The 22,159-nt window shown below is 37.8% G+C and overlaps 1 protein-coding gene and 1 pseudogene across 2 annotated transcripts in view; one reads left to right on the forward strand and one right to left on the reverse strand.

Annotated features, from left to right (window-relative positions):
• ZFYVE9 (zinc finger FYVE-type containing 9) overlaps positions 1-22,159 on the reverse strand; it is a 180,384-nt gene that overhangs the window by 80,773 nt on the left and 77,452 nt on the right. For both annotated transcript variants that reach the window (XM_025871611.2, XM_025871610.2), the window contains exon 4: positions 19,195-21,296. In XM_025871611.2, coding sequence (XP_025727396.1) covers positions 19,195-21,296 — 2,102 coding nt within the window. The remainder of the gene's footprint in view (positions 1-19,194; positions 21,297-22,159) is intronic.
• On the forward strand, positions 12,799-16,046 carry LOC112823852 (broad substrate specificity ATP-binding cassette transporter ABCG2 pseudogene; annotated as a pseudogene).

The raw sequence follows: 22,159 nt of genomic DNA on the forward strand, positions 1-22,159 counted from the left end.
ACACTAATAATGAACAAGCCAAAAATGAAATTAAGAAAATTATTCCATTTACAGTAGCATCAAGAAGAATAAAATACTTAGGAATTAACTTAACCAAGGGGGTAAGGGACTTGTACACTGAAAATAAGAAAAGATTGCTAAAAAAAATTAAAGATATAAATATGTAGTAAGACAATTCATCAACTGGAAGACATTACTGTTAAGATGTCCATACTGTCTGGGGAGCCATGGTGGCTCATTCGTTGAGCCACTAACTCTTGGTTTTGGCTCAGGTCATGATCTCAGGGTAGTGAGATCCAGCCTTGAGTTGGGCTTGCACTCAGCACAGAGCCTGCTGGAAATTCTCTCCCTCTCCTTCTCCTGTCCCTCTGCTCCTCCCCACACTAGCTTGTGCACTCACTCTCTCTCAAAATAAATAAATTTTTAAAAAAAAAGATATCCGTACTATCCACTATCCAAAGTTATCCAACAGATTCAATGTTATCTCTATCAAAACCCCATGATGATCTTCACAGAAATAGAAAAGTCCATCCTTAAATTACTATGGAATCTCAAGGGATCTCAAATAGCCAAAATAATCTTGACAAAGAACAAAGTTGGAAGATTCTCACTTTATGGTTTCAAACTTTACTACAAAGCTACAGTAATCAAACAGTATATTAGTATAAACACAGACATCAGAACAATGGAATAAAACAGTGAGCCCAGAAATACACTCTCACATAGATATAGTCAAATGATTTTGACATGGGTGTAAGACAGTTCACCAGGCAAAGCACAGTGTTTTGAATAAATGGTGCTGGGGAAACTAGATATACACATTCAAAAGAATGAAATTGGACTCAACATACAAAAATTAACTCACAGTGGATCAAAAAACTAAATATAAGTGCTAAAACTATAAAACTCTTAGAAGAAAATATAGGAGAATAGCTTCATGACATTTGGTTTGGCAATGATTTCTTGGATATGATACAAAAAGCATAGGCAACAAAAGAAAAAAACAGGTTAAAAAAAAAGAAAAAAACAGGTCGAACATCAAAATTTAAAACTCTGTTGCATCAAGACACACTATCAACTGAGTAAAAAGGTAACTTATGGAATCAAAGATTTACAAATCAGACAGCTGACAGAAAACTGATATCCAGAATGTACAGAGAACTCTACAACTCAACAACAAAAAACTTTATAAAGAAACTACAGGCAATTTTCCATAAAGACATAATTAAAATAATGTTACCATTTAATGATAATCCACTACATATAGTACTAGGTAACATTTATTACTTCTAATACTCATAATTAATCCATTCAGATCTTTATTATATAATTGTGCAAGCTAAGTATTATCATCTTTATTTTACAGATGATCAAAGTGTCTTGCTTGAGATCATAAAGAAGCTAGCAAATGGCTATAAAGTTATTCTGAATCTAGGTGTTGATAAATATTGATCTCTTTTGCTCTTTATAATGCTCTTAATACATTTCAAAAACCTTTCAGTGTAAGAAATTACTACTTCTCTGCTACCCAAGGAACACTACCAGTGGTCATGTTTTAGTATGAGAACAAAACAAACCTTGAGAAAATTAATCTCAGAAGTTATAAACCAACAGATTATCCTAATGTGCTTTTTACTAAAAGTCTTATAAAGATTATTCTGTATTCACTACCCAAATTCTCAAATGTGAAACAAAACTGACTGTAACTCAAGTTATTCAAAAGTAAATTGTGAGTAATTTAACGTAACTTTTTTAAAAATAAGAAATTGCCATCTAATAAAATAAGTACCAGATATTTTTCAACTTTTTGAAATAAATATATTTGCTTTGAAAACATGGTATAAATACAGACATTCCTCTAAGAAATGCTCAGAAAACAATATAAAAATCACCATAAAACCTACTGAGTTGTTTCATTTTTATCCTGTCAACTCTATTTAAAGGAAAAGAGCATGAGTTATACAAAAAAACACTGACTGGTTCCTAGTTCCACTATCTCAGTTTCTTCAACTGGAAAATAGGAATACCTTTCACATGGACTTATGAGGAAGATGATAACTTACAGAGTAGGTACCAAAGGTTTCGCTACTTTCTGTTTCCCTCTTAGCTGGCTGCTTAGGAGCTCTGTAGTCCTAAGTCCAAGTGTTGCTACAGTGGCTCTTGCTAAGTTAAGGACCTCAATTTTATCACTCCCTCATTGTTTGTTTTTCCCTGAAACCACTGCATATTGCTTTGGAGTGTGGGCTCTACATGTCAAAGAGCCTAAGTATGAATTCTAACTCCACTTATTGGCTGTGTGATTCTGAACAAGTTACTTAATTTTTGTAGGCCTATTTCATCCTTTGTAAAATGTGGATTATAACCCTAGCTACTTCACAGGGTGTGATGTATATTAAATAATATAAGTAGCATCTAGAAAAGTGCCTGACTCACAGTCAACACTCAATAAATATTAGGCATCTCATTCTCACCACTACTACCACCACCATCATCATCTATCTGTTTCCCACCACAAAGCATATGCAGCTTTATAATTGTTTTATTATTTATTTCATATATTTAAGTTTTGTCATCTATGGAAGCATGAGCAGTATGTTTTAATAGGGTAACCATTCTCCTTTTTTCTTTCATCTCTTTGGTTGAAAACAGAACACTAAGCAGTAAGTAAATGCTTGCTGAATGAATCAATGAAATAAACGGAAATGGATAGAGAGATGGCAGCATAGACTGGCCCTATAGAACCTTTCTTGCTTCACCAATAATTGCTTGTATTGCAAAGATAACATAACAAGCTCGCAATGTCTCCAAAGACAAATACCTTATTCCATGAAGTCAGAACTGCACTAGTATAAAATGACTGAAAATTTGATACCCAGTCTCACAGGGCTAACAAAATTTCAATTCTCTAACTAGGTTTTACTTTCCTACTCAAAGGTAACTATCTTGCCCCTCTCAAACCTTCATCACCTACTTTACCTCTCTCAGTGTTTATATTTTCTATATGAAGTATGAGCCAAGCAGATGTAAATGTCTTCATGCTCTCATCAATAAATCCATAATCCTACCTTTATCTGTCCCCAACTTCTCTTCCTTTCCCCTGAAGATCAAACCCTCAACATGTGCATAGATCCCATTCTTTTGGCCTTCTCAAGGATTTTGCTCTTCCTCTGATCAATCCTTTTTTCCCAAAACATCCTGTCTAGAGGATCATCCATTACATAAGTACAATAGTAAGTATTTCCCATCCTTTAAAAAATTCATCTATAGGGACGCCTGGGTGGTTCAACTGGTTAAGCGTCTGCCTTTGGCTCAGGTCATAATCCCAGGATCCTGGGATTGAGTCCCGCATCGGACTCCTTGCTCGGCCTGCTTCTCCCTCTGCTGTGTTCCCATGCTCTGACAAATAAATCAAATCTTTAAAAAAAAAAAATTCATCTATAACCATCTTCATCTAGTAAGTGCTCCAATTTTTTCTATTCTCCCTCACAGAACTTCTTGAAAAAACCATCTCCACCTCCTCACTTCTTATTCCATTTTCAGCTCATCCCCCATTTTCAACCCATTCTGGCTTCTGTATCCACAGCTGTACCAAGTCTGCTTTTTTCAGTCTAATATAGACCAGTCCACCAGTCCCTTTTCCTGTCCACATGTTCCTGACTTCCCATCAGCCCTTTATATTAGGTAATAACTCCTCTCCTTTGACAAACTACATTCTTCTTTTGATTTCCAAGACACCACATTTTCTTGGTTGCCATGCCTCCTCGGTCACTTGTACTGGGGTCCTCCTCCGCTTGACCTCAGTGGCTCAGCCTTGGGCCCCTTCTCTTCCCTCTATAAACTCCTCCCTAAGTAAGCTCATCCATTCCCATGGTTTCCCATTGTATTCCTCACCTGACCTGCAGAACACTACATGATCTATTCCCTGGCTTCCTCTCCAAGCTTTTTATGTGACTCTTGCCTTTAACCATATTGGATTCCTTTTAGTTTCTTGTATAAGTGCCTTCTTAGCTTAGTCCAACTGTTCTCTCTTCCCGAAGCATTTTTCTCTCTGTACTTTGAATGGCTGACTCAACTTTCATGTGTCATCCAAAATGTCATTTCTCAGAGGCCTTCCCAGATATGCCTTCCCCCTCCATCTTTTATATTATCCTCCCTTGTTAATTTCCTTCATAGCCCTCATAATTCATAATTATACATTTGTTTGCTTTTGGTTACCCACTAATCTTTACATAAGGGTAGGGATCACAATGTGTAAACTCAGCACCCAGCACAGCGACAAATAAATACAAGCACTCAATGTTTAAGTAAATTAATGATCTGGCATTCACTTATTCATTCATTAACAAACATTTATTGAGCAATATGTAGGTGACAGGTATTGTAAACTCAGCACCCAGCACAGTGACAAATAAATACAAGCACTCAATGTTTAAGAAAATTAATGATCTGGCATTCACTCATTCATTCATTAACAAACATTTATTGAGCAATATGTAGGTGACAGGTATTGTGCTAGATGCTGGGGACAAAAGATAAATCAGAATCAATCTCAAGATCCTCCAATGAGAAGGACAGAGATAATACTGTGTGGTAAGTGCTATGACATGGGTGAGGCCAACTACTAGCCATTACACAACCTTTTGAAGGATATGAATGGAAAATATTTCCCTTCTTTAGAAACCAGGTTAATCCAAATGTTTTTCCTGTTTTACCATGCTGGAATGGTTCAGATCATAATGTCAATTATAAGACAGGTTTTTAGGCAGACTATAAGGAAAACTGAATTACCGAGGAGTATTCTATTTAAAGCATCCATTTCTTACTCTCATATCTATTGTTTCCCATAGATAGGTAAGTAAATATGGAATCAGGAAAATAAAGTCATTTTGGTTTCAATCTGTCCTTAAATAAGAGAAACATACACAACTAATTTAAAATATTTTCCAAAGATCTTACATCCATTATATTCTGAATTCGACACCTTCATCTGAAGACTCACGGTGTTACATAGAAAGATGTACTGCTGCTTTAAGAGATAGTATTCATTCACTTGTTTGTTTGTCCAACAAAAATTCTGTAAGCACCCATTATATGCTAGGGCTGAGGATACAGCAGCAATCAAGGCAGAAAATACCCTTACCTTCACTGAGTTTTTAGACTCAAGTTGGAAAGACAAAAAAAAATAAGAAAATACAGAAGTAAAATCATAATTGAAAAGTTAACAAATCATTTCTAACACTTATAATCAAGAAAGAGCAAAGAAATTCTACTGAAATGTATTATGTAAAAATGTTTAGTTAAGGGACAGCCTGCCTAGTTCAGTCAGTAGAGCACACGACTCTTGATCTTGGGGTTATGAGTTCAAGCCCCACGTTGGGCACAGAGATTACTTAAAAAAAAAAAGAAAAAGAAAAAAATTTTAAGAAAATGTTCAGTTAAATACCCAGAGATACTTCTAAAATAATTAAAAGTGAGTATGTCTAAGAATGAAAGGAACACAGACTGGGAGAAAATATTTGTACAACATATCTGATTTAAAAAACCTTGTAACTTATGAAATATAAAAAGAACTTTTAAAATTCAATAAGAAAACATCCCAATTAAAATTGGACAAAAGATCTGAATAGACACCTCATCAAAGAAGATACACAGACAGCAAATAAGCATATGAGAAGATGTTCACCATCATATGTCATTAGGGAACTGCAAATTAAAACAAAAATGAGAAACTACCACACATCTATATGAATGGTTAAAATCCAACACCAAATGCAGGTGAAGACGTGGGGCAAGAAGAACTCGTTTATTGCTGATGAGAATACAAAAAGGTACAGCCACTTTGGAAGACAGTTTACCAGTTTCTTACAAAGAGAAACATAAGCTTACTATATGATCCTGCAATCATGTTCCTAGGTATTTATACAAACAAGCTGAAAACTTATGTCCACGCAAAAACCTGCACATGAATGTTTATAACAACTCTACTTACAATTGCCAAAAATGGGAAGCAACCAAGATGTCATTCAATAGCTGAATGAATAAACAAACTGTGGTACACCCATACAATAAAATATTATTCATAAATACAAAGAAATGAGCTATCAAGTCACAAAAGACATGGAGTTCCTTGACATTGGTCTTGGCAATGATCTTTTTTTTCTGATTTGACACCAAAACCAAAGACAATAAAAGCAAAGATAAACAAGTAGGACTACATCACCTAAAAAGCTTCTGCACAGTAGAGGAAACCATCAACAAAATAAAAAGGCACCCTATGGAATGAGAGAAAATACTTGCAAATCATATATCTACTAAGGGGTTAATATTTAAAATACATAAAGAAGGGCGCCTGGGTGGCTCAGATGGCTAGGCATCTGCCTTCAGCTCGGGTCATGATCTCAGGGTCCTGGGATCGAGACCCGCATCAGGCTCCCTGCTCAGCGGAGAGCCTGCTTCTCCCTCTGCCTCTACCTGCTGCTTCCTCTGCTTGTGCTCTCTCTGTCAGAAATAAAATTAAAAAAATAAAAAATAAAATAAAGAATTCGTAAAACTCAATAGAACAATCTGATTAAAGAAGGGGGCAGAAGATCTGAACAGACATTTTTCGAAAGATATACAGAGGGCCAACAAGTACATGAAAAGGTGTTCAACATCACCAATCATCAGGAAAATGTAAATCAAACCTAAAATGAGATCACCGTACACCTGTTAGAATGGCTATCAAAAAGACAAGAGATAACAACTGTTGGTTTGGATGTGGAGAAAAGAAAACCCTTGTGTAATATTGGTGGGAATATAAATTGATGTATCTACTAGGAAAAACAGTATGAAGTTTCTTCGAAAAATTAAAAATAGAACTACCATATTACCCAGCAATTCCATTTCTGGGTATTCATCCAAAAAAAAAATGAACACACTAACTCAAAAACATATCTGTATCCCCACGTTCACGGCAGCATTATTTACAATAGCCAAGATATGGAAACAACCTAAATGTCCCTTAATGGGTGAATGAAGAAAATGTAGTTTATATACACAATGGTATTTTATTCACCCATAAAGAAGGGGGAAATCTTGTTATTTACAACAATAGGATGGACCTTGAGGGCATTATGCTAAGTGAATGTTAGAGAAAGACAAATACTGTATGAGCTCACTTACAGGGAATCCTAAAAAAAAAAAGCAAAAAAAAAAGCTCACAGAAAGAGAGGACAGATTAGTGAAGTGGGGAATAAGGGGTGGGCAAAATGGGTAAACGTGGTCAAAAGGTACAAACTTCAGTTATAAAGTAAGTCCTGAAGATGTAGTGAACATATCATGGTGACTATAGTTAATAGTGTATTGTATATTTGAAAGTTGCTAAGAGTAAATCTTTTTTTAATAAAGATTTTTATTTTAAAGTGATCTCTACACCCAATGTGGGCTTGAACTTAATGACTCCAAGATCAAGAGTTGCATGCTCCACCCACTGAGCCAGCCAGACACCCCTCAGAGAGTAAATCTTAAAAGTTCTCATCACAAAAAAAATTTTCTAACTATGTATGGTAACATATATTAACTAGACTGATTGTGGTGATCATTTCACAATATATGCAAACATCAAATCATTATCTTATACACCTGAAACTAATATAATGTTGTATGTCAATTACACCTCATTTTTTTTTAAAAAGACATGGAGGAACCTTAAATGCATATTACTAAGTGAAAGAAGCCAGTCTGAAAAGGTTACATAACTATAGGGACAGTAAAAACATCAGTGACTGCCAGCAGTTAAGGGGGAGGAAGGAAGGAACAGTGGGGCACAAGGGATTTTTAGGATAGTATAATTATTCTATAGGATACCATAATAGGATACATAATATGCATTAATCAAAACCCATAGAACTGTACAACACAAAGAGTGAATCTAAAGTAAACTATAGGATATATTACTATATGATCCTGCAGCGATCTTCAATTAATAGGACTTCAGTTAATAACAATGTATTGATATTGGTTCACCAATTTTAACAAACGTACCACACTAGTGGCAAGATGCTAATAATGGGGTTAACTGGAGGGGGTGTGTGGGAACTCTGTACTGTCTGTTCAGTTTTTCTGCTCTAAAAAATAGTCTGTTTTTTTAAATGGGTATATCTAGGAAGCTAAACTAGGGAACAGGGATATTTAGAGGTAGAAAGGAGGTTGCCATCATAAACATTATTTTAAAGTAATATTAAAATATACTGTATTTTAACTACACTGGAATTGAAATTTTTTTAAAAGTGTGCCATCCGGGGCACCTGGGTGGCACAGCTGGGCGTTTGACTCTTGGTTTCGGCGCAGGTCATGATCTCCGGGGTCATGAAATCGAGCCCTGGGTCCGGCTCCACGTTCAGAAGGGAGCCTGCTTGGGACTCTCTTGCTCTCCCTCTGCCCCTTCCCTCCCCCTCTAAAATAAATAAATAAATCTTTTTTTAATAGTGTGCCATGAACTGGGGAGTATGATTCTGGATGCCCGAGTTCCAAAACAGGTAAAATAAAATAAAGTAAATCTAATATGAAATAAAAGGAAACAAGAACAGGAGAATAGTGCTCCAGTATTTCTGTCCTTGTAGAGATGAAGAAGCTCATGGCACATTCTAGAGCTCTCAGGATGAAAATTCTTATAATACCTGGATGAAGTCAATACTGACAAATACCCTTGGAATAATGCTAAAACATTACATATGATATAAATCAAATTCGGTATCAAGCAAGTTTATCATAACTAATGCAACAGGCATTAGTTATTCAATTAAAAAGGTCTTAACTGAAGGCAGTTTTTTTCTGTGACTTAATCGCATGGCATTATACAGAGACACTTTTTTTTTTAAAGATTTTATTTATTTATTTGAGAGAGAGAATGAGATAAAGAGAGAGAGCATGAGAGGGGGGAGGGTCCGAGGGAGAAGCAGACTCACTGCTGAGCAGGGAGCCGGATGCGGGACTCGATCCCGGGACTCCAGGATCATGACCTGAGCCGAAGGCAATCGCCCAACCAACTGAGCCACGCAGGCGCCCCAGAGAGACACTTTTATAATGAGTGTCTTACATGCTTTAAATGATCAACATATACTTTTAATACTGGCAGGTAACAAGGTTACAAGGGAAAAATTCTCTTACCTGGCTGCCTTTTAAAATATATGACATTCACTTACAAATATGTGACATTTACATAACCTCTATTTAGAGTAAACAAAGTTGAAAATAATCTTCAATTCTATCAAGATTCTTTGACCAAAGAGCATAAAATAGCACAGACTGACAGCACAAACAGACATGATTTTGCATAGCACAGACATGATTTTGCTTATGTTGTCATCTTAGGTTACAGTACTGAAAAATAATTTTCCTATGGTTAAAAAATAAGCACCAACAAAATTTTTCATGCTCTGGAATAATAATATTTTATCCCAGATAGCATCAAAAACATTATAACTCTCCCCTAATATTTCAGGTGAGCATAATCTATATTCTGTAATATTACTGAATAAAAAAAATCTTTAAAAAAATATTGTTAGCTTCTAAAACAATTATTTTAAAAATGTGTTTTATTCTTGTTTTTAAATTTGAAGTTATTTTAAATATGACATTTTAATTTTTAAAGTATATTTTCACTTAAACTAAATATGGCATAATGACATGAATATCAAAATATTACACAGTTTTTTTAAGATTTACCTATTTGAGAGAGAGACAGAGAACACATGAGTGAGGAGAGGGTCAGAGGAAGAGAATCGTCAAGCCGACTCCCCACTGAGCACACAGCCCCACAGGGAGCTCCATCCCATGACCCATGAGATCATGACCTGAGACAAAACCAAGAGTGGGACGTGTAAGCGACTGAGCCACCCAGGTGTGCCTATAGTTCTGTTATACACCTTTATATATAAAATTACTCCTGACATTACTGCAGAACACTAATTCAAATTAAAAGTAGAGTTAAATATTGACTGTATTTGCCATTTTATACATAAACATGTTATATAAATTATGTAACTTATAAAATATTTATATAGTATATAACTATAAAATTATATCAAACTAACATTTTATAATTACATTTATAAATGCTCACTATATGTTAAATATCTACAATCCCATGTGTCTGAAAGGGGAAACTTGTCAGAACTATATTAAAAATTAATCTGGATCATTTTGACATTAGGCATGTCATCAAGCTATTTTTTAATAAACTGTAAGTGATGAAGATCATGTGTCCCTAAAGGGATCTTGAAGAAATTAATACTGGAAATGAATCAAAAAGGAAACAGTAATTGCAAAATAAAACCCTCAGTATAGCACACTTGACACCTTGATAAATAGCATTTCAGTCTGAGATAACTTCCAGAAAACACACTTACAGCACAGCACACTTCAAAATGTTTAATGGTGCACTCTTCCCACAAAGTGACCTTAGCTAATCAGTAAATTTAGTAATAATTTTATAGAGATAAATCACTGCTAGCACAAATCATTCCATTTCCTTTTCTATTTTTTTTAAACGCAGTTCATATAAGCTCTTTGAGAGCTGCAAGGAAACAGAAACAATTTATGCAATCCACTCCTTTTACAGAAGAGGAAATAGAAGCCTAGCTCTTTCAGGAAGCCTGGGTGGCTCAGTCGGCTGACCATCTGCCTTCAACTTGGGTCATGATCCCAGGGTCCTGGGATTGAGTCCCATGTTGGGCTCCCTGCTCAGCAGGGAGCCCGCTTCTCCCTCTGCCTGCCGTTCCCCCTCGTTGGGCTCTCTCTCTCCCTGACAAATAAATAAAATTTTAAATAAACAAACAAATAAATAAAAGAAGCCTAGCTCTTTCATACCCATTCCAGTGTTCTTTTCTACATTACCTCTCTTGCAGTTCTCTTCTGTTCTATTTATTCAAATTACTAATGCAGTAAAAAATCATCTACTGTGAGTTATACTTTTAAAGTCAATTACAGGGCGCCTGGGTGGCTCAGTTGGTTAAGCGACTGCCTTCGGCTCAGATCATGATCCCAGAGTCCTGGGATCGAGTCCCACATCAGGCTCCCAGCTCAGCGGGCAGCCTGCTTCTCTCTCTAACCCTCTCCCCTCTCATGCTGTTTCTCTCTCTCTCTCTCAAATAAATAAAATCTTAAAAAAAAATAAAATAAATAAAGTCAATTACAATGGAAAAAATAATTGTGAGTAAACTGGAGTGGTATATATTACCATCACTAAATCTCTCCTCATTCAATGACTTGGCGTCCATATTGTTCTTTTTCTACTTGGTAATTAAAGACTTGACACGTGAAATAAAACCTAAAATCCTACAAACTTTGGTAATTTCACCTGATAGCCCCATTCAAAAATTTTATCTTCCTTTTAAATTCAAATACTCAAATTCCCAATCCTTTACCGCGCCCAAAACTAATGTCCACCCAAAAACAAAGACTTATATTCTAGTAAGCAATTCAAGCACAGATAAATCTTGTTGTTATGTCCAGTGTAATAAAAAGAGCATAAGGCTTTGGAGTCAGATTTGTCTTAAAATCCATACACTCTTGGGGCACTTGGGTGGCTCAGTTGGTTAAGTGTCTGCTGTGGCTCAGGTCATGATCCCTGGGTCCTGGGATCACCCCACGCACGCATGGGCTCCTGCTGAGCCAGTGGGGAGTCTGCTTGTCTGTCTGCTTCTTCCCTTTGCTCATGCTCTAATAAATAAATAATAAAATCTTTTTAAAAATTTCCATGCACTCTCATTTTCAAACTCAGATTTAGGCGAGTTACTTAACCTTTCTGAGGCACATTTTCCTCACCTGTAACTGTATCTCACAAAACTGTAAGATTAAATAAGCCTAGCATAAAGTGGAAGTATTGAAAAATATTATTCTATTTTCATCTTCCACACCATCTCAAACAAATACAAAATATCCAGGTAATAATTATAGTTCAAGAAGTTTTACTTTTAAAGAATATTTTTATGTTTATTTCTTAACCAACTGAGCCACCCAGGCGCCCTTTATGTTTATTTCTATTAAATAGTAAATAGAGCAGTCATTAACCACAGAGCACCAAGTAAATAATAATTGGCCACATCAGAGATGGTAATGGATAAAGTGTGACAAAGCCTTAAAAATCACCAGGGATGCTTGGGTGGCTTAGCTGGTTAAGTGTCTGCTTTCGGCTCAAGTCATAATCCCAGGGTCCTGGGATAGAGCCCTGCCTTGGACTCCTTGCTCAGTGGGGAATCTGCTTCTCTCTCTCCCTCTGCCCCCCCTCCTCACCCCACCCCCCCTTGTGTGCACTCTAATAAATAAAATGATAAAAAGAAAAAAGAGGTCAAAATGTTGATGGCAAATGGAGCCTGAGAGAGGATGAATAATCATGATCTGAAGTCAGTGATTTCCATAGGAAATTAATATGGATATACAGGTAATGGTGATCATTTGCACTTAGAGGGCACCTTTTGGGGACAGAGTTCTCTGTACTCTTTCTACTCTGTAATTTACCACCTATTATACAGGAGAAGTAGGGATTATGTTGCTCTATGGCGCAATTATCTAAATTAATAACATGTGAAATCATAAAATAAAACTCACATTTGCTGAGCATTTTAGAGTATGACATACTTTTCCAATTAACAATGAAGACAAGAATGGAATGCAGAGGGGCGCCTGGGTGGCTCAGTCGGTTGGGCGTCTGCCTTGGGCTCAGGTCATGATCCCAGCGTCCTGGGATCAAGCCCCACATTGGGCTCCCTGCTCAGCAGGGAGCTTGCTTCCTCTCCCTCTGCCTCCCTGTCTGCCTACTTAAATAAAATAAAAAATTTAAAAAAAAAAAAAAAAAGAATGGAATCCAGATATCTTGATCTCCATTTTAGTAATTTAAATTACAACATTTTAATACTTTCATAAATTCTGGTATAATTATTTTATATTCTACTTAATTACATTTTACCAAGATGAATGTTATTACAATTCCACTGCTTATCAAGAACTGAATATAAGCTTTAAACTATGCTAGATAATTTTCCACCATTTTCTGTTAACTCCTTCTATATTCAAGTGTATTTTCATCTTGACCCATTCTTTTGTTAAGATGAATTTCCCTTTCCCCACTAATTTTCCACCTGTATTCCGATGTGATCTCATTTTTCTCATATACTTTAGAACTCTGTCCCATAAATTATATCCACTTTTTTATATCTCCCTCTCCAAATAGTCATTTTGTAACATGACTTTCCTGATTCCCTCTGCCATTCTTAGAAAAATTAAGCTCTCATTCTCAATGATCCTATTTTGTTCATACTGCTAGTATAAATGAGGAGACATGCTGGAAGCAGTATGACTGAAAGAAAGAGTACTAGCTTGGGCCCCTGGGTGGCTCCGTCAGTCAAGCGTCCCACTCTTGGTTTCAGCTCAGGTCATGATCTCATGGGTCATGGGATCCAGCCCTGTGTTGGGCTCCACACTCAGTGGGGAGTCTGCTTGAGCTTCTCTCCCTCTGTCCCTCCTCCCACTCATGCTGTCACTTTCTCTTTCTCTCCTGCAGATAAATAAATCTCAAAAAAAAAAAAAAAAAAAAGAGCCTCCTCGCAGCTCTGGCTGCCCTGGCCCGCGGCCGGCCGCTCCTGATCGTCACCATGCCCCCGGGCGGGCGCCTTTGCAAGTCACTAGCTGCGCGTGTGAGTGCCCGCCCACCGGGAGCGCACGGACACCGTGGGTGGTGTCGGAGCCAAGCGCTTCGATCTAGGAAGGTCGCCCCGCGGGATGGGGGATAGGGGTCTGCCGCGCGCGCCGGCTGTGTCCTGAGTCCTGCCTCGTTAGAGATCGAGTCCAGAGCGCGCAGGAGGCAAGAGGGAGTCCCGGACCGTCCTGCAGAGATTGGGAGTCGCAGGAAGGAAGCAGCCTGGAAAGGAGTCAGGAAGATTTTGGAAAAGCTCTTCACAATTCAGAAAGCACAGTACAGATGCTTGATGCCATTGTTAGGAGCTGCTTCCTTAGGAAAGGCCAAAACTCTCCAGATGTCTTCCAATAATGATCAAGTTTTTATCCCAATGTCACGAAGAAACACCAGTGATCTCTCCAGGATGACCTCCAACAACCCAAAGACATTTACTGAAGTAGCCGTGTTAAGTTTTCATAACATTTGCTATCGAGTAAAAGTGAAGAGTGGCTTTATTCTTGGTCGAAAAACAGTTGAGAAAGAAATCCTGACAAATGTCAATGGCATCATGAGACCTGACCTCAATGCCATTCTGGGACCCACAGGTGGCGGCAAATCTTCATTGTTAGATATCTTAGCTGCAAGGAAAGATCCGAATGGATTATCTGGAGATGTTTTGATAAATGGAGCACCTCGACCTGCCAATTTCAAATGTAATTCAGGTTATGTGGTACAAGATGATGTCGTGATGGGAACTCTGACAGTGAGAGAAAATTTACGGTTCTCAGCAGCTCTCCGGCTTCCGACAACTATGACGAGTCATGAAAAAAATGAGCAAATTAACAAGGTCATTTAGCAGTTAGGTCTGGATAAAGTGGCAGATTCCAAGGTTGGAACTCAATTTATACGTGCTGTGTCTGGAGGAGAAAGAAAAAGGACTACTATTGGAATGGAGCTTATTACCGAACCAGCCATCTTGTTCCTGGATGAGCCCACAACTGGCTGACTCAAGCATGGCAAACGCTGTTCTTTTGCTCCTGAAGAGGATGTCTGAACAGGGACGAACAATCATCTTCTCCATTCATCAGCCTCGTTATTCTATCTTCAAGTTGTTTGATAGCCTCAACTTGTTGGCCTCAGGAAGACTAATGTTCCATGGGCCTGCCCAGGAGGCCTTGGGGTACTTTGCATCAGTGGGTTACCATTATGAACCTTATAGTAACCCTGCAGACTTCTTCCTGGATGTCATTAATGGAGACTCCTCTGCTGTGATATTAAACAGAGAGGACCAAGAGGGTGAAGTCAAGGAGACTGAAGAGCCTTCCAAGAGAGGATCTCCACTCATAGAAAAAATAGCTGAGTTTTATGGCAACTCTTTTGCAGAAAAACGAAAGATGAGTTAGATCGACTCGTAAAGAGTCATAAAAGGAAGAGCTCAACCTTTAAGGAGATCACCTATGCCACCTCCTTCTGTCATCAACTCAGATGGATTTCCAAGCGTTCATTCAAAAACTTACTGGGCAATCCCCGGGCCTCTATAGCTCAGATAATTTTAACAGTCATCCTGGGATTGGTTATTGGTGCTATTTTCTATGATCTAAAAAATGATCCTACAGGAATCCAGAATAGATCAGGAGTGCTCTTCTTCCTGACGACCAACCAGTGTTTCAGCAGTGTGTCAGCTGTGGAGCTCTTTGTGGTCGAAAAGAAGCTCTTTATACATGAATATATCAGTGGATGCTACAGAGTGTCATCTTCTTTCTTTGGAAAACTGTTATCTGATTTATTACCCATGAGGATGTTACCAAGTATTATATTTACTTGTATAATATACTTCTTGTTAGGCTTGAAACCAGTTGTGGAGGCCTTCTTCATCATGATGTTTACCCTTATGATGGTGGCTTATTCGGCCAGTTCTATGGCACTGCCACAGCAGCAGGCCAGAGTGTGGTATCCATAGCAACACTTCTCATGACCATCTCCTTTGTGTTTATGATGATGTTTTCAGGGCTGTTGGTAAATCTCAGAACTGTTGGGCCCTGGCTCTCCTGGCTTCAGTACTTCAGCATTCCTTGATATAGCTATGCTGCTTTGCAGCATAATGAATTTTTGGGACAAAACTTCTGCCCAGGAGTCAATGTAACAGCAAATAATACCTGTAGCTATGCGATATGTACTGGCGAAGAATTTTTGCTAAACCAGGGCATCGATCTCTCCCCGTGGGGCCTGTGGAAGAATCACGTAGCCTTGGCACATATGATTGTTATCTTCCTTACAATTGCCTACCTAAAATTGTTATTTCTTAAAAAATATTCTTAAATTCCTCTTTAATTTACATGATTGATCCACACATTAAAAAGGGAGGATCTTGATTTAAAAAAAAAAAAAAAAAAAGGAGTACTAGCTTTAAAGCTGGCTCTAGCACTTTCAAGCTGTGAGATCCTAGGCATATTCCTTGACCACTCTGAGTCTCTGATTCTGAATCTACCAAACAGGAAAAAAATTAACAACCCATTCTACAAGAGTGTAATGAGGATTAAATGAGAATGAATTTGGGGCGCCTCAGTGGCTCAGTCATTAAGCGTCTGCCCTTGGCTCAGGTCATGATCCCAGGGTCCTGGGATCAAGCCCCATGTCAGGCTCCCTGCTCGGCAGGAAGCCTGCTTCTCCCTCTCCCACTCCCCCTGCTTGTGTTCCCTCTCTCAGTGTCTGTCTCTCTGTCAAATAAATAAAATCTTGGGGAAAAAAATGAGAATGAATTTAAATCACATATAACTAGCTCTTAATACAATGTCTTATAATTTGTTGTGGGATGGTCTGTTTGCTCAGATCAGTGGTTCACAATATTTTTTAGGATTTTTTTTTTTAAACTCCAGGAAATCCAGATATTCTTCTCCCAACTTACTGAAATCAGTGCCCTTAATTATAAACTCCATAAGGTCACAGATCACAATTTTTGTATCTGTGAATCTCCAATACTTAGCCCAGAACCTTTCATATATTAGGTGCTTAATATATGCTTGTTAAAGAGTATTAAGCTGTAGATACTAAGAAGAGAAATTACTGGACATGCAAATTAAATTTCTTTTTTCAACATTAAACATTATTTTATAAAATCCCATCACTTGGGGTATGTTTCTAGCTACATTCCCAGTATAATCTCATTAATAGCTAGAAAAAGTATACCTATGTTTATAAGCTCTTTTCTTCTGAGAAGCTCAAGGATTTTTACAGACCTTATCTCATCATTCCTTAGAACATCCCTGAGGTAACTGGAGATGGAAAGGAAAAAATAGAATATGAATCCATAATCCACATGAATCCATAAATTCATAAATTCTACTCAGCAAAACTCCCATCTAATTTTTCAGTTTATGTGCATTTTGCCACCATTTCCCTTCTAAATCCACCTAAGTTACCTATTTAATCATTACATCTGGATATGTTGATCTGGAGCAAAAGTGTTATTATTTGCTCAAGAGAGCAAAATTTTCAGAAAGTGTTATACACAGTAAGCAACACATAGAACAACATAAAAATGACAACTCTAATTCCTTAACAGAAAATTGACAATTCAGGCTACTGATGATAGGTTTAGACTACAAGCTATTTAGGAATTAGACACATTATTTTCTTCAAATTTTAATAATCAGAGACCAGCAGCCCAATCACAGCTTTCACTTCCTTCTGATCCCCATCACTTGGTTCGTTTGTACCCTTAATAATAGCCCTTACTGACTACCCACCCAGGAACCATTCTCCTCCTTTTCCATATTAACAGGATCCCACTTCTGTTCAGGCAACATTGGGCTCAGTCCCAGAGGATGATCATGACCGATCTTCTTAGTCAATCCTAGCAATCCTGTTCCCCTCTGTCAATAATAGGTATAAAATTGGACCTGTGATCTAAAACTGGCCAATAAAGTGAAAGAAGTTGCTAGGGATTCTTTCCTCCCTGATGAGAGGGCAGCAAGAAGAACAGGCTCTTTTGCCCCCAACCAATTTCCCTGTACTTGAGAAGTTGCCAGCTTGAACTTGATGCTTAGAGCTGTGCCACTCTGAGACCGCAAGTGAAGACCAAGAAAACTTTAGTTATCCTGACTGCACCAGACATAAGTGAGTCTCTATCTTCAGGCTTCCTGTTATATGAAATGTTATTTTTGTCTACGTCACTAAGGGTCAGATACTCTGTTCCTTAAAGTTGAAAGCATCTTAATTAACACAAATAGACCAATAAATCAGGCAAGAACGGAAGTACAGATTTAATTACTAAGCACTTACTATTACATCTGTAATCTCATTTAATCTTCACAAAAGACCAATGAAAATTACTAATCTTTTCTATTTTTTATAAAAACAAAAGCTTAATAAAGTTATACAGTTAATAGTAAGAATGCTAAAATTGAAATCCATACCTGAAACCAAACTTTGCATTCTTTTTAAAAATATAAAATCCCCTTCCTCCTTATTTACAGTTCTTTGTTAAAAAGATAACCAGTAAGTTGATATGTTACTAGCAAGCAAAACTCAGGGAGAGCTAAGGAATATCCATTATTCTTATAACCTTGTCATAGGATCTATAGCCCTCAACTCTATTCTGTATCAAAGTTATATGGGGGGAGGGGCGCCTTGCTGCATAGCATAGTCAGTTAAGTGTCTTGGTTTTGGCTCAGGTTGTGATCTCAGGGTCATGAGATTGAGCCCCGGGTCTGGCTCCACACTGAACATGGAGTCTGCTTGGGACTCCTCTCCCTCCAGCCCTCACCCCCCTGGAATAAATAAGTAAATCTTTTAAAAAAAAATTACATGGGGGGAAAAAGACAAAAATATGTGTATATGCGTATAAAAAGTTCCAGAATGTCTAATAGACTGACCAAATTCCTACAGCAAAAACTAAGATGGATTTCAAGTGTAATGTTCAATTTCTCAAGAATTAAAAAAATATGAAATCAATCACAAGTATTTCTTAAATCAAAAAAATAACTTCCTTGGGGCACCTGAGTGGCTCAGTCATTAAGAGTCTGCCTTTGGCTTGGGTCATGGTCCCAGGGTCCTGGGATCAAGCCCCGCATCGGGCTCCCTGCTTGGCGGGGGGGCCTGCTTCTCCCTTTCCCACTCCCCCTGCTTGTGTTCCCTCTCTCGCTGTGTCTCTCTCTGTCAAATAAATAAATAAAATCTGTAAAAAAATAAAAAAATAAAAAGTATAATCACTTTATAAAAAAATAACTTCCTTATTTTAAACTATTCCATTAACCAAGTATCTGTCAATACAGAAACCACCAAGTTAATACTTCCTCAATATTCATCTGTTCATGGAAAGTGATTCAGCTTAAATCTTGGCAACAAAAAAAGTTATATAAACACTAAGATTCAGCGAGGTCATTTTTTATTAAGAAATTTACTAAAACTGGGTGTTCCAAGCTATTTATAATGTCATCTCAACCAGAAGTATGTTCACCTTATATTGCCTTTAATAATCTCTAACTGAGCTTAATAAAGTGGGCATGCCGTATTTCTGACTTGATATACACACAACTTACCTTCCCACATGCTCTGCAATGATGCCTCCTTTTGGTGAATGTGAACCTGGCTTCACATTTCATGCAATTTGGAGCCTGAGAATCTGGTACCCATACAGGAGCCACCTCACCCAGAGTAGTAAATGGCTTTCTGGCAGAAATTCCAAACTGACCAGCTCTGAGATCATTATCTGGGCTTTCTGGAGCTAATGCAAGGCACGGTCTACTGGATATCCCAGACTCGTAGCTTTCTAAATGTTCCCCATTTGTATCAGCAACAGAGATGTTTCCCAAAGAGGCATTGCATACATTGGTTGCTGAGTTCTCCCCTAATTTTGCTTTCCCAAGAACATCATTTTTGTTTTTAATATTATTTCCACTATTTGTAGGAAGGTCATTTTGTAAATGATCAGACAATGGCTTTGGAATTTGAAGTTTAAGATTAGAAGGTTGCTTGGGTCTTGCACCACCAAAAGGAACACTGATAGATTGCAAGTTTGCTACTATCTTGGGGGAAGACTGCCCGAGCACTGATGGAACTTGGCTACAGAAACTGTGTAAATAATTTTTCTTCATCAGGTCACCAGTGCTGTTTAAAAGTAGTCCACTCCCTTCTGTGGCTTCATTTCCTCTCTGTTCATAAATATTTGAGTAGCATTCTGACTTGCTCTCTTCTATTTCTTTTTCTTCTGTTACTGAATCTTCTTTGGAGGGTAAAGTCTTTGGAACAAAACAAACAACTGGACTCTGCATTCCATAGGAATCACAATTAGATAGAGAATTTGCTGCTGGTGTATCCATAGTGGAGAAATCACATCCTTCACTTTCATTCATGCAAGTTCCATTTAAATCCAGACCTGCTTCTGCCATTCTATCACACTCTCCTCCACTATCATTGTAAATGTCCTCAGGCTGATTCATTGGCAGAAACTTCTCATTTTCTTTATTTATTAGGCTATCATTCATATCATTTAGTTTAGTCAATTTCCAATTAGTCATCTCCCGAGAGTCAGAGAAATGCTCTGTCATATTAAGAAGTTCTGTAGTGCCAAGAATTTCTTCATGTTCACAACCTTCCTTTTCATCAGCTCTAATGTCACTGGACACAAGACAATCTGAAAACTGTTCACAGTTATCCTCCCTTCCAGACCCATTAGGCATGTCTGTTTTGAGAAGCAAAGGTAAACCAGACTGGACAGATTCTTCAGTTGTTCTCTCTTCTGCTGGCTCTTTTTTCATCAAAATCCCTTCACTCAAGTGGGAAAAGGAGTTTGGACTCCCTAGATCTGTCCTAGCAGAGCTGGTTTTGCCAGTGAGAACCTCATCTGGTATATAGTTCTCTTGCTTTTTAGCAGCAGGACCTTCATCTGTTCCCTGGGATGAGATTATTGAATCAATTGTTAAACTTGTAATCACAGACATGGATGGGTCTCTACCTGTATTTTCATCATCCTTTAATTGTGAAGGAGAAGAGATACTGGCTAGATTATCAGATAAAGTAGAACACGTATGTTTAACAGAATCCCCCACTGCACTTGGTCTATTCAACAGATCCATTTGTTTCTCTGAGTTCATATCTTTTTCAGTGGACCCATTTATACTAAAACTAAATTGATCAGTTTGTCTGTTTTCGTTATCCAGTGAACAACTAAAAGCATCCATGAGGGACTGACTATTATAATTATTACAATCCTGCAAATCGCTTTGTAATGTCCTTTTATCACAATTATGCATAACGGCTACAACAAGAACATTCTTCTCATCCGGCAGACAAGCTAGGTTTCCACATTTCTTCTCTCCCACTTCGACAGTACTACATTGATCATCTCGATTACAGTTCCTCTTAATTAACTGATCTTCTGCAACGGCATTTTCATCAATCCACATTGTGTTGATCTCTGGATTCAGACTATAGTCCTGTCCATTAGCACAATGGTCCTCTCCCTCTGTGGTCAGAGAAGCTGAATGAGCCAGAGAGAAAACTTTTAGTTGTGGCTGTGACTCATTAGAAACTGCAGGTTCATTCACACTGGCCAATGCAGGGCTAAATGACAGTCGGTGAGACGGGGGATCTAGAATCTTATTCCACTTGGTATCCAATAAAATAGGAGAAACTGTTTCATCTGAAAAAATAAATAATTGCAATAAGTTTGCTGGTGACACTGGAAAAGCTAGGACTCAGTTAATTAACTACATTTGCAAATATTCTGAAAATAAATATTGCCAGGATATCTAAAAATAGAATATTCCTAGAATATGAAGTTTCTAATTTTTAGCTAAGAATAAAAAATATTCTTAAGACTGTTCCTATATTACATGTCACCAAATGGTAATATCCCAGAACATTCCAAAAAACAAATCTAGTAACATAACTAAGATGGTACACAGGCTATACTTGGTGGCAGGGGCAGGGAGTAGCAATCAGAAAGACCTTCAATTGGTTGGGTACAACATAGGCTGGGGACTAATCTAAGCTGGAAAAAAATTAGGACAGTGATGAAGATGAAGTAACTGAGTGGGAAGGAAAACAAAGGAATTTTCTGTGGAGACAGAATGATCTATAATCTACAGGATGACTGGAATGTGGGTTACATTGATATATTTACTTGTCAAAACTGCTACAGTTAAGATCTATACATTTTTTTTTAAGATTTTATTTATTTGAGAGAGAGAGAATGAGAGAGAGAGAGCACAAGAGGGAAGAGGGTCAGAGGGAGAAGCAGACCCCCCGCTGAGCAGGGAGCCCGATGCGGGACTCAATCCCAGGACTCCAGGATCATGACCTGAGCCGAAGGCAGTCGCTCAACCAACTGAGCCACCCAGGCGCCCAAGATCTATACATTTTAACGTATGTAAATTTCATCTTAAAAAACGAAAAATGGGCACTTGGGTGGCTCAGTCGATTAAGAGTCTACCTTTGGCTCAGGTCATGATCCCAGGTTCCTGGGATCAAGTCCTGTGTCCTGCTCCCTACTCAGTGGGGAGT

This window comes from Callorhinus ursinus, unplaced genomic scaffold, assembly GCF_003265705.2.
Source record: "Callorhinus ursinus isolate GAN/ISIS: 27379988/994484 unplaced genomic scaffold, GSC_fseal_2.0 scaffold9, whole genome shotgun sequence".
Classification (NCBI taxonomy): domain Eukaryota; kingdom Metazoa; phylum Chordata; class Mammalia; order Carnivora; family Otariidae; genus Callorhinus; species Callorhinus ursinus.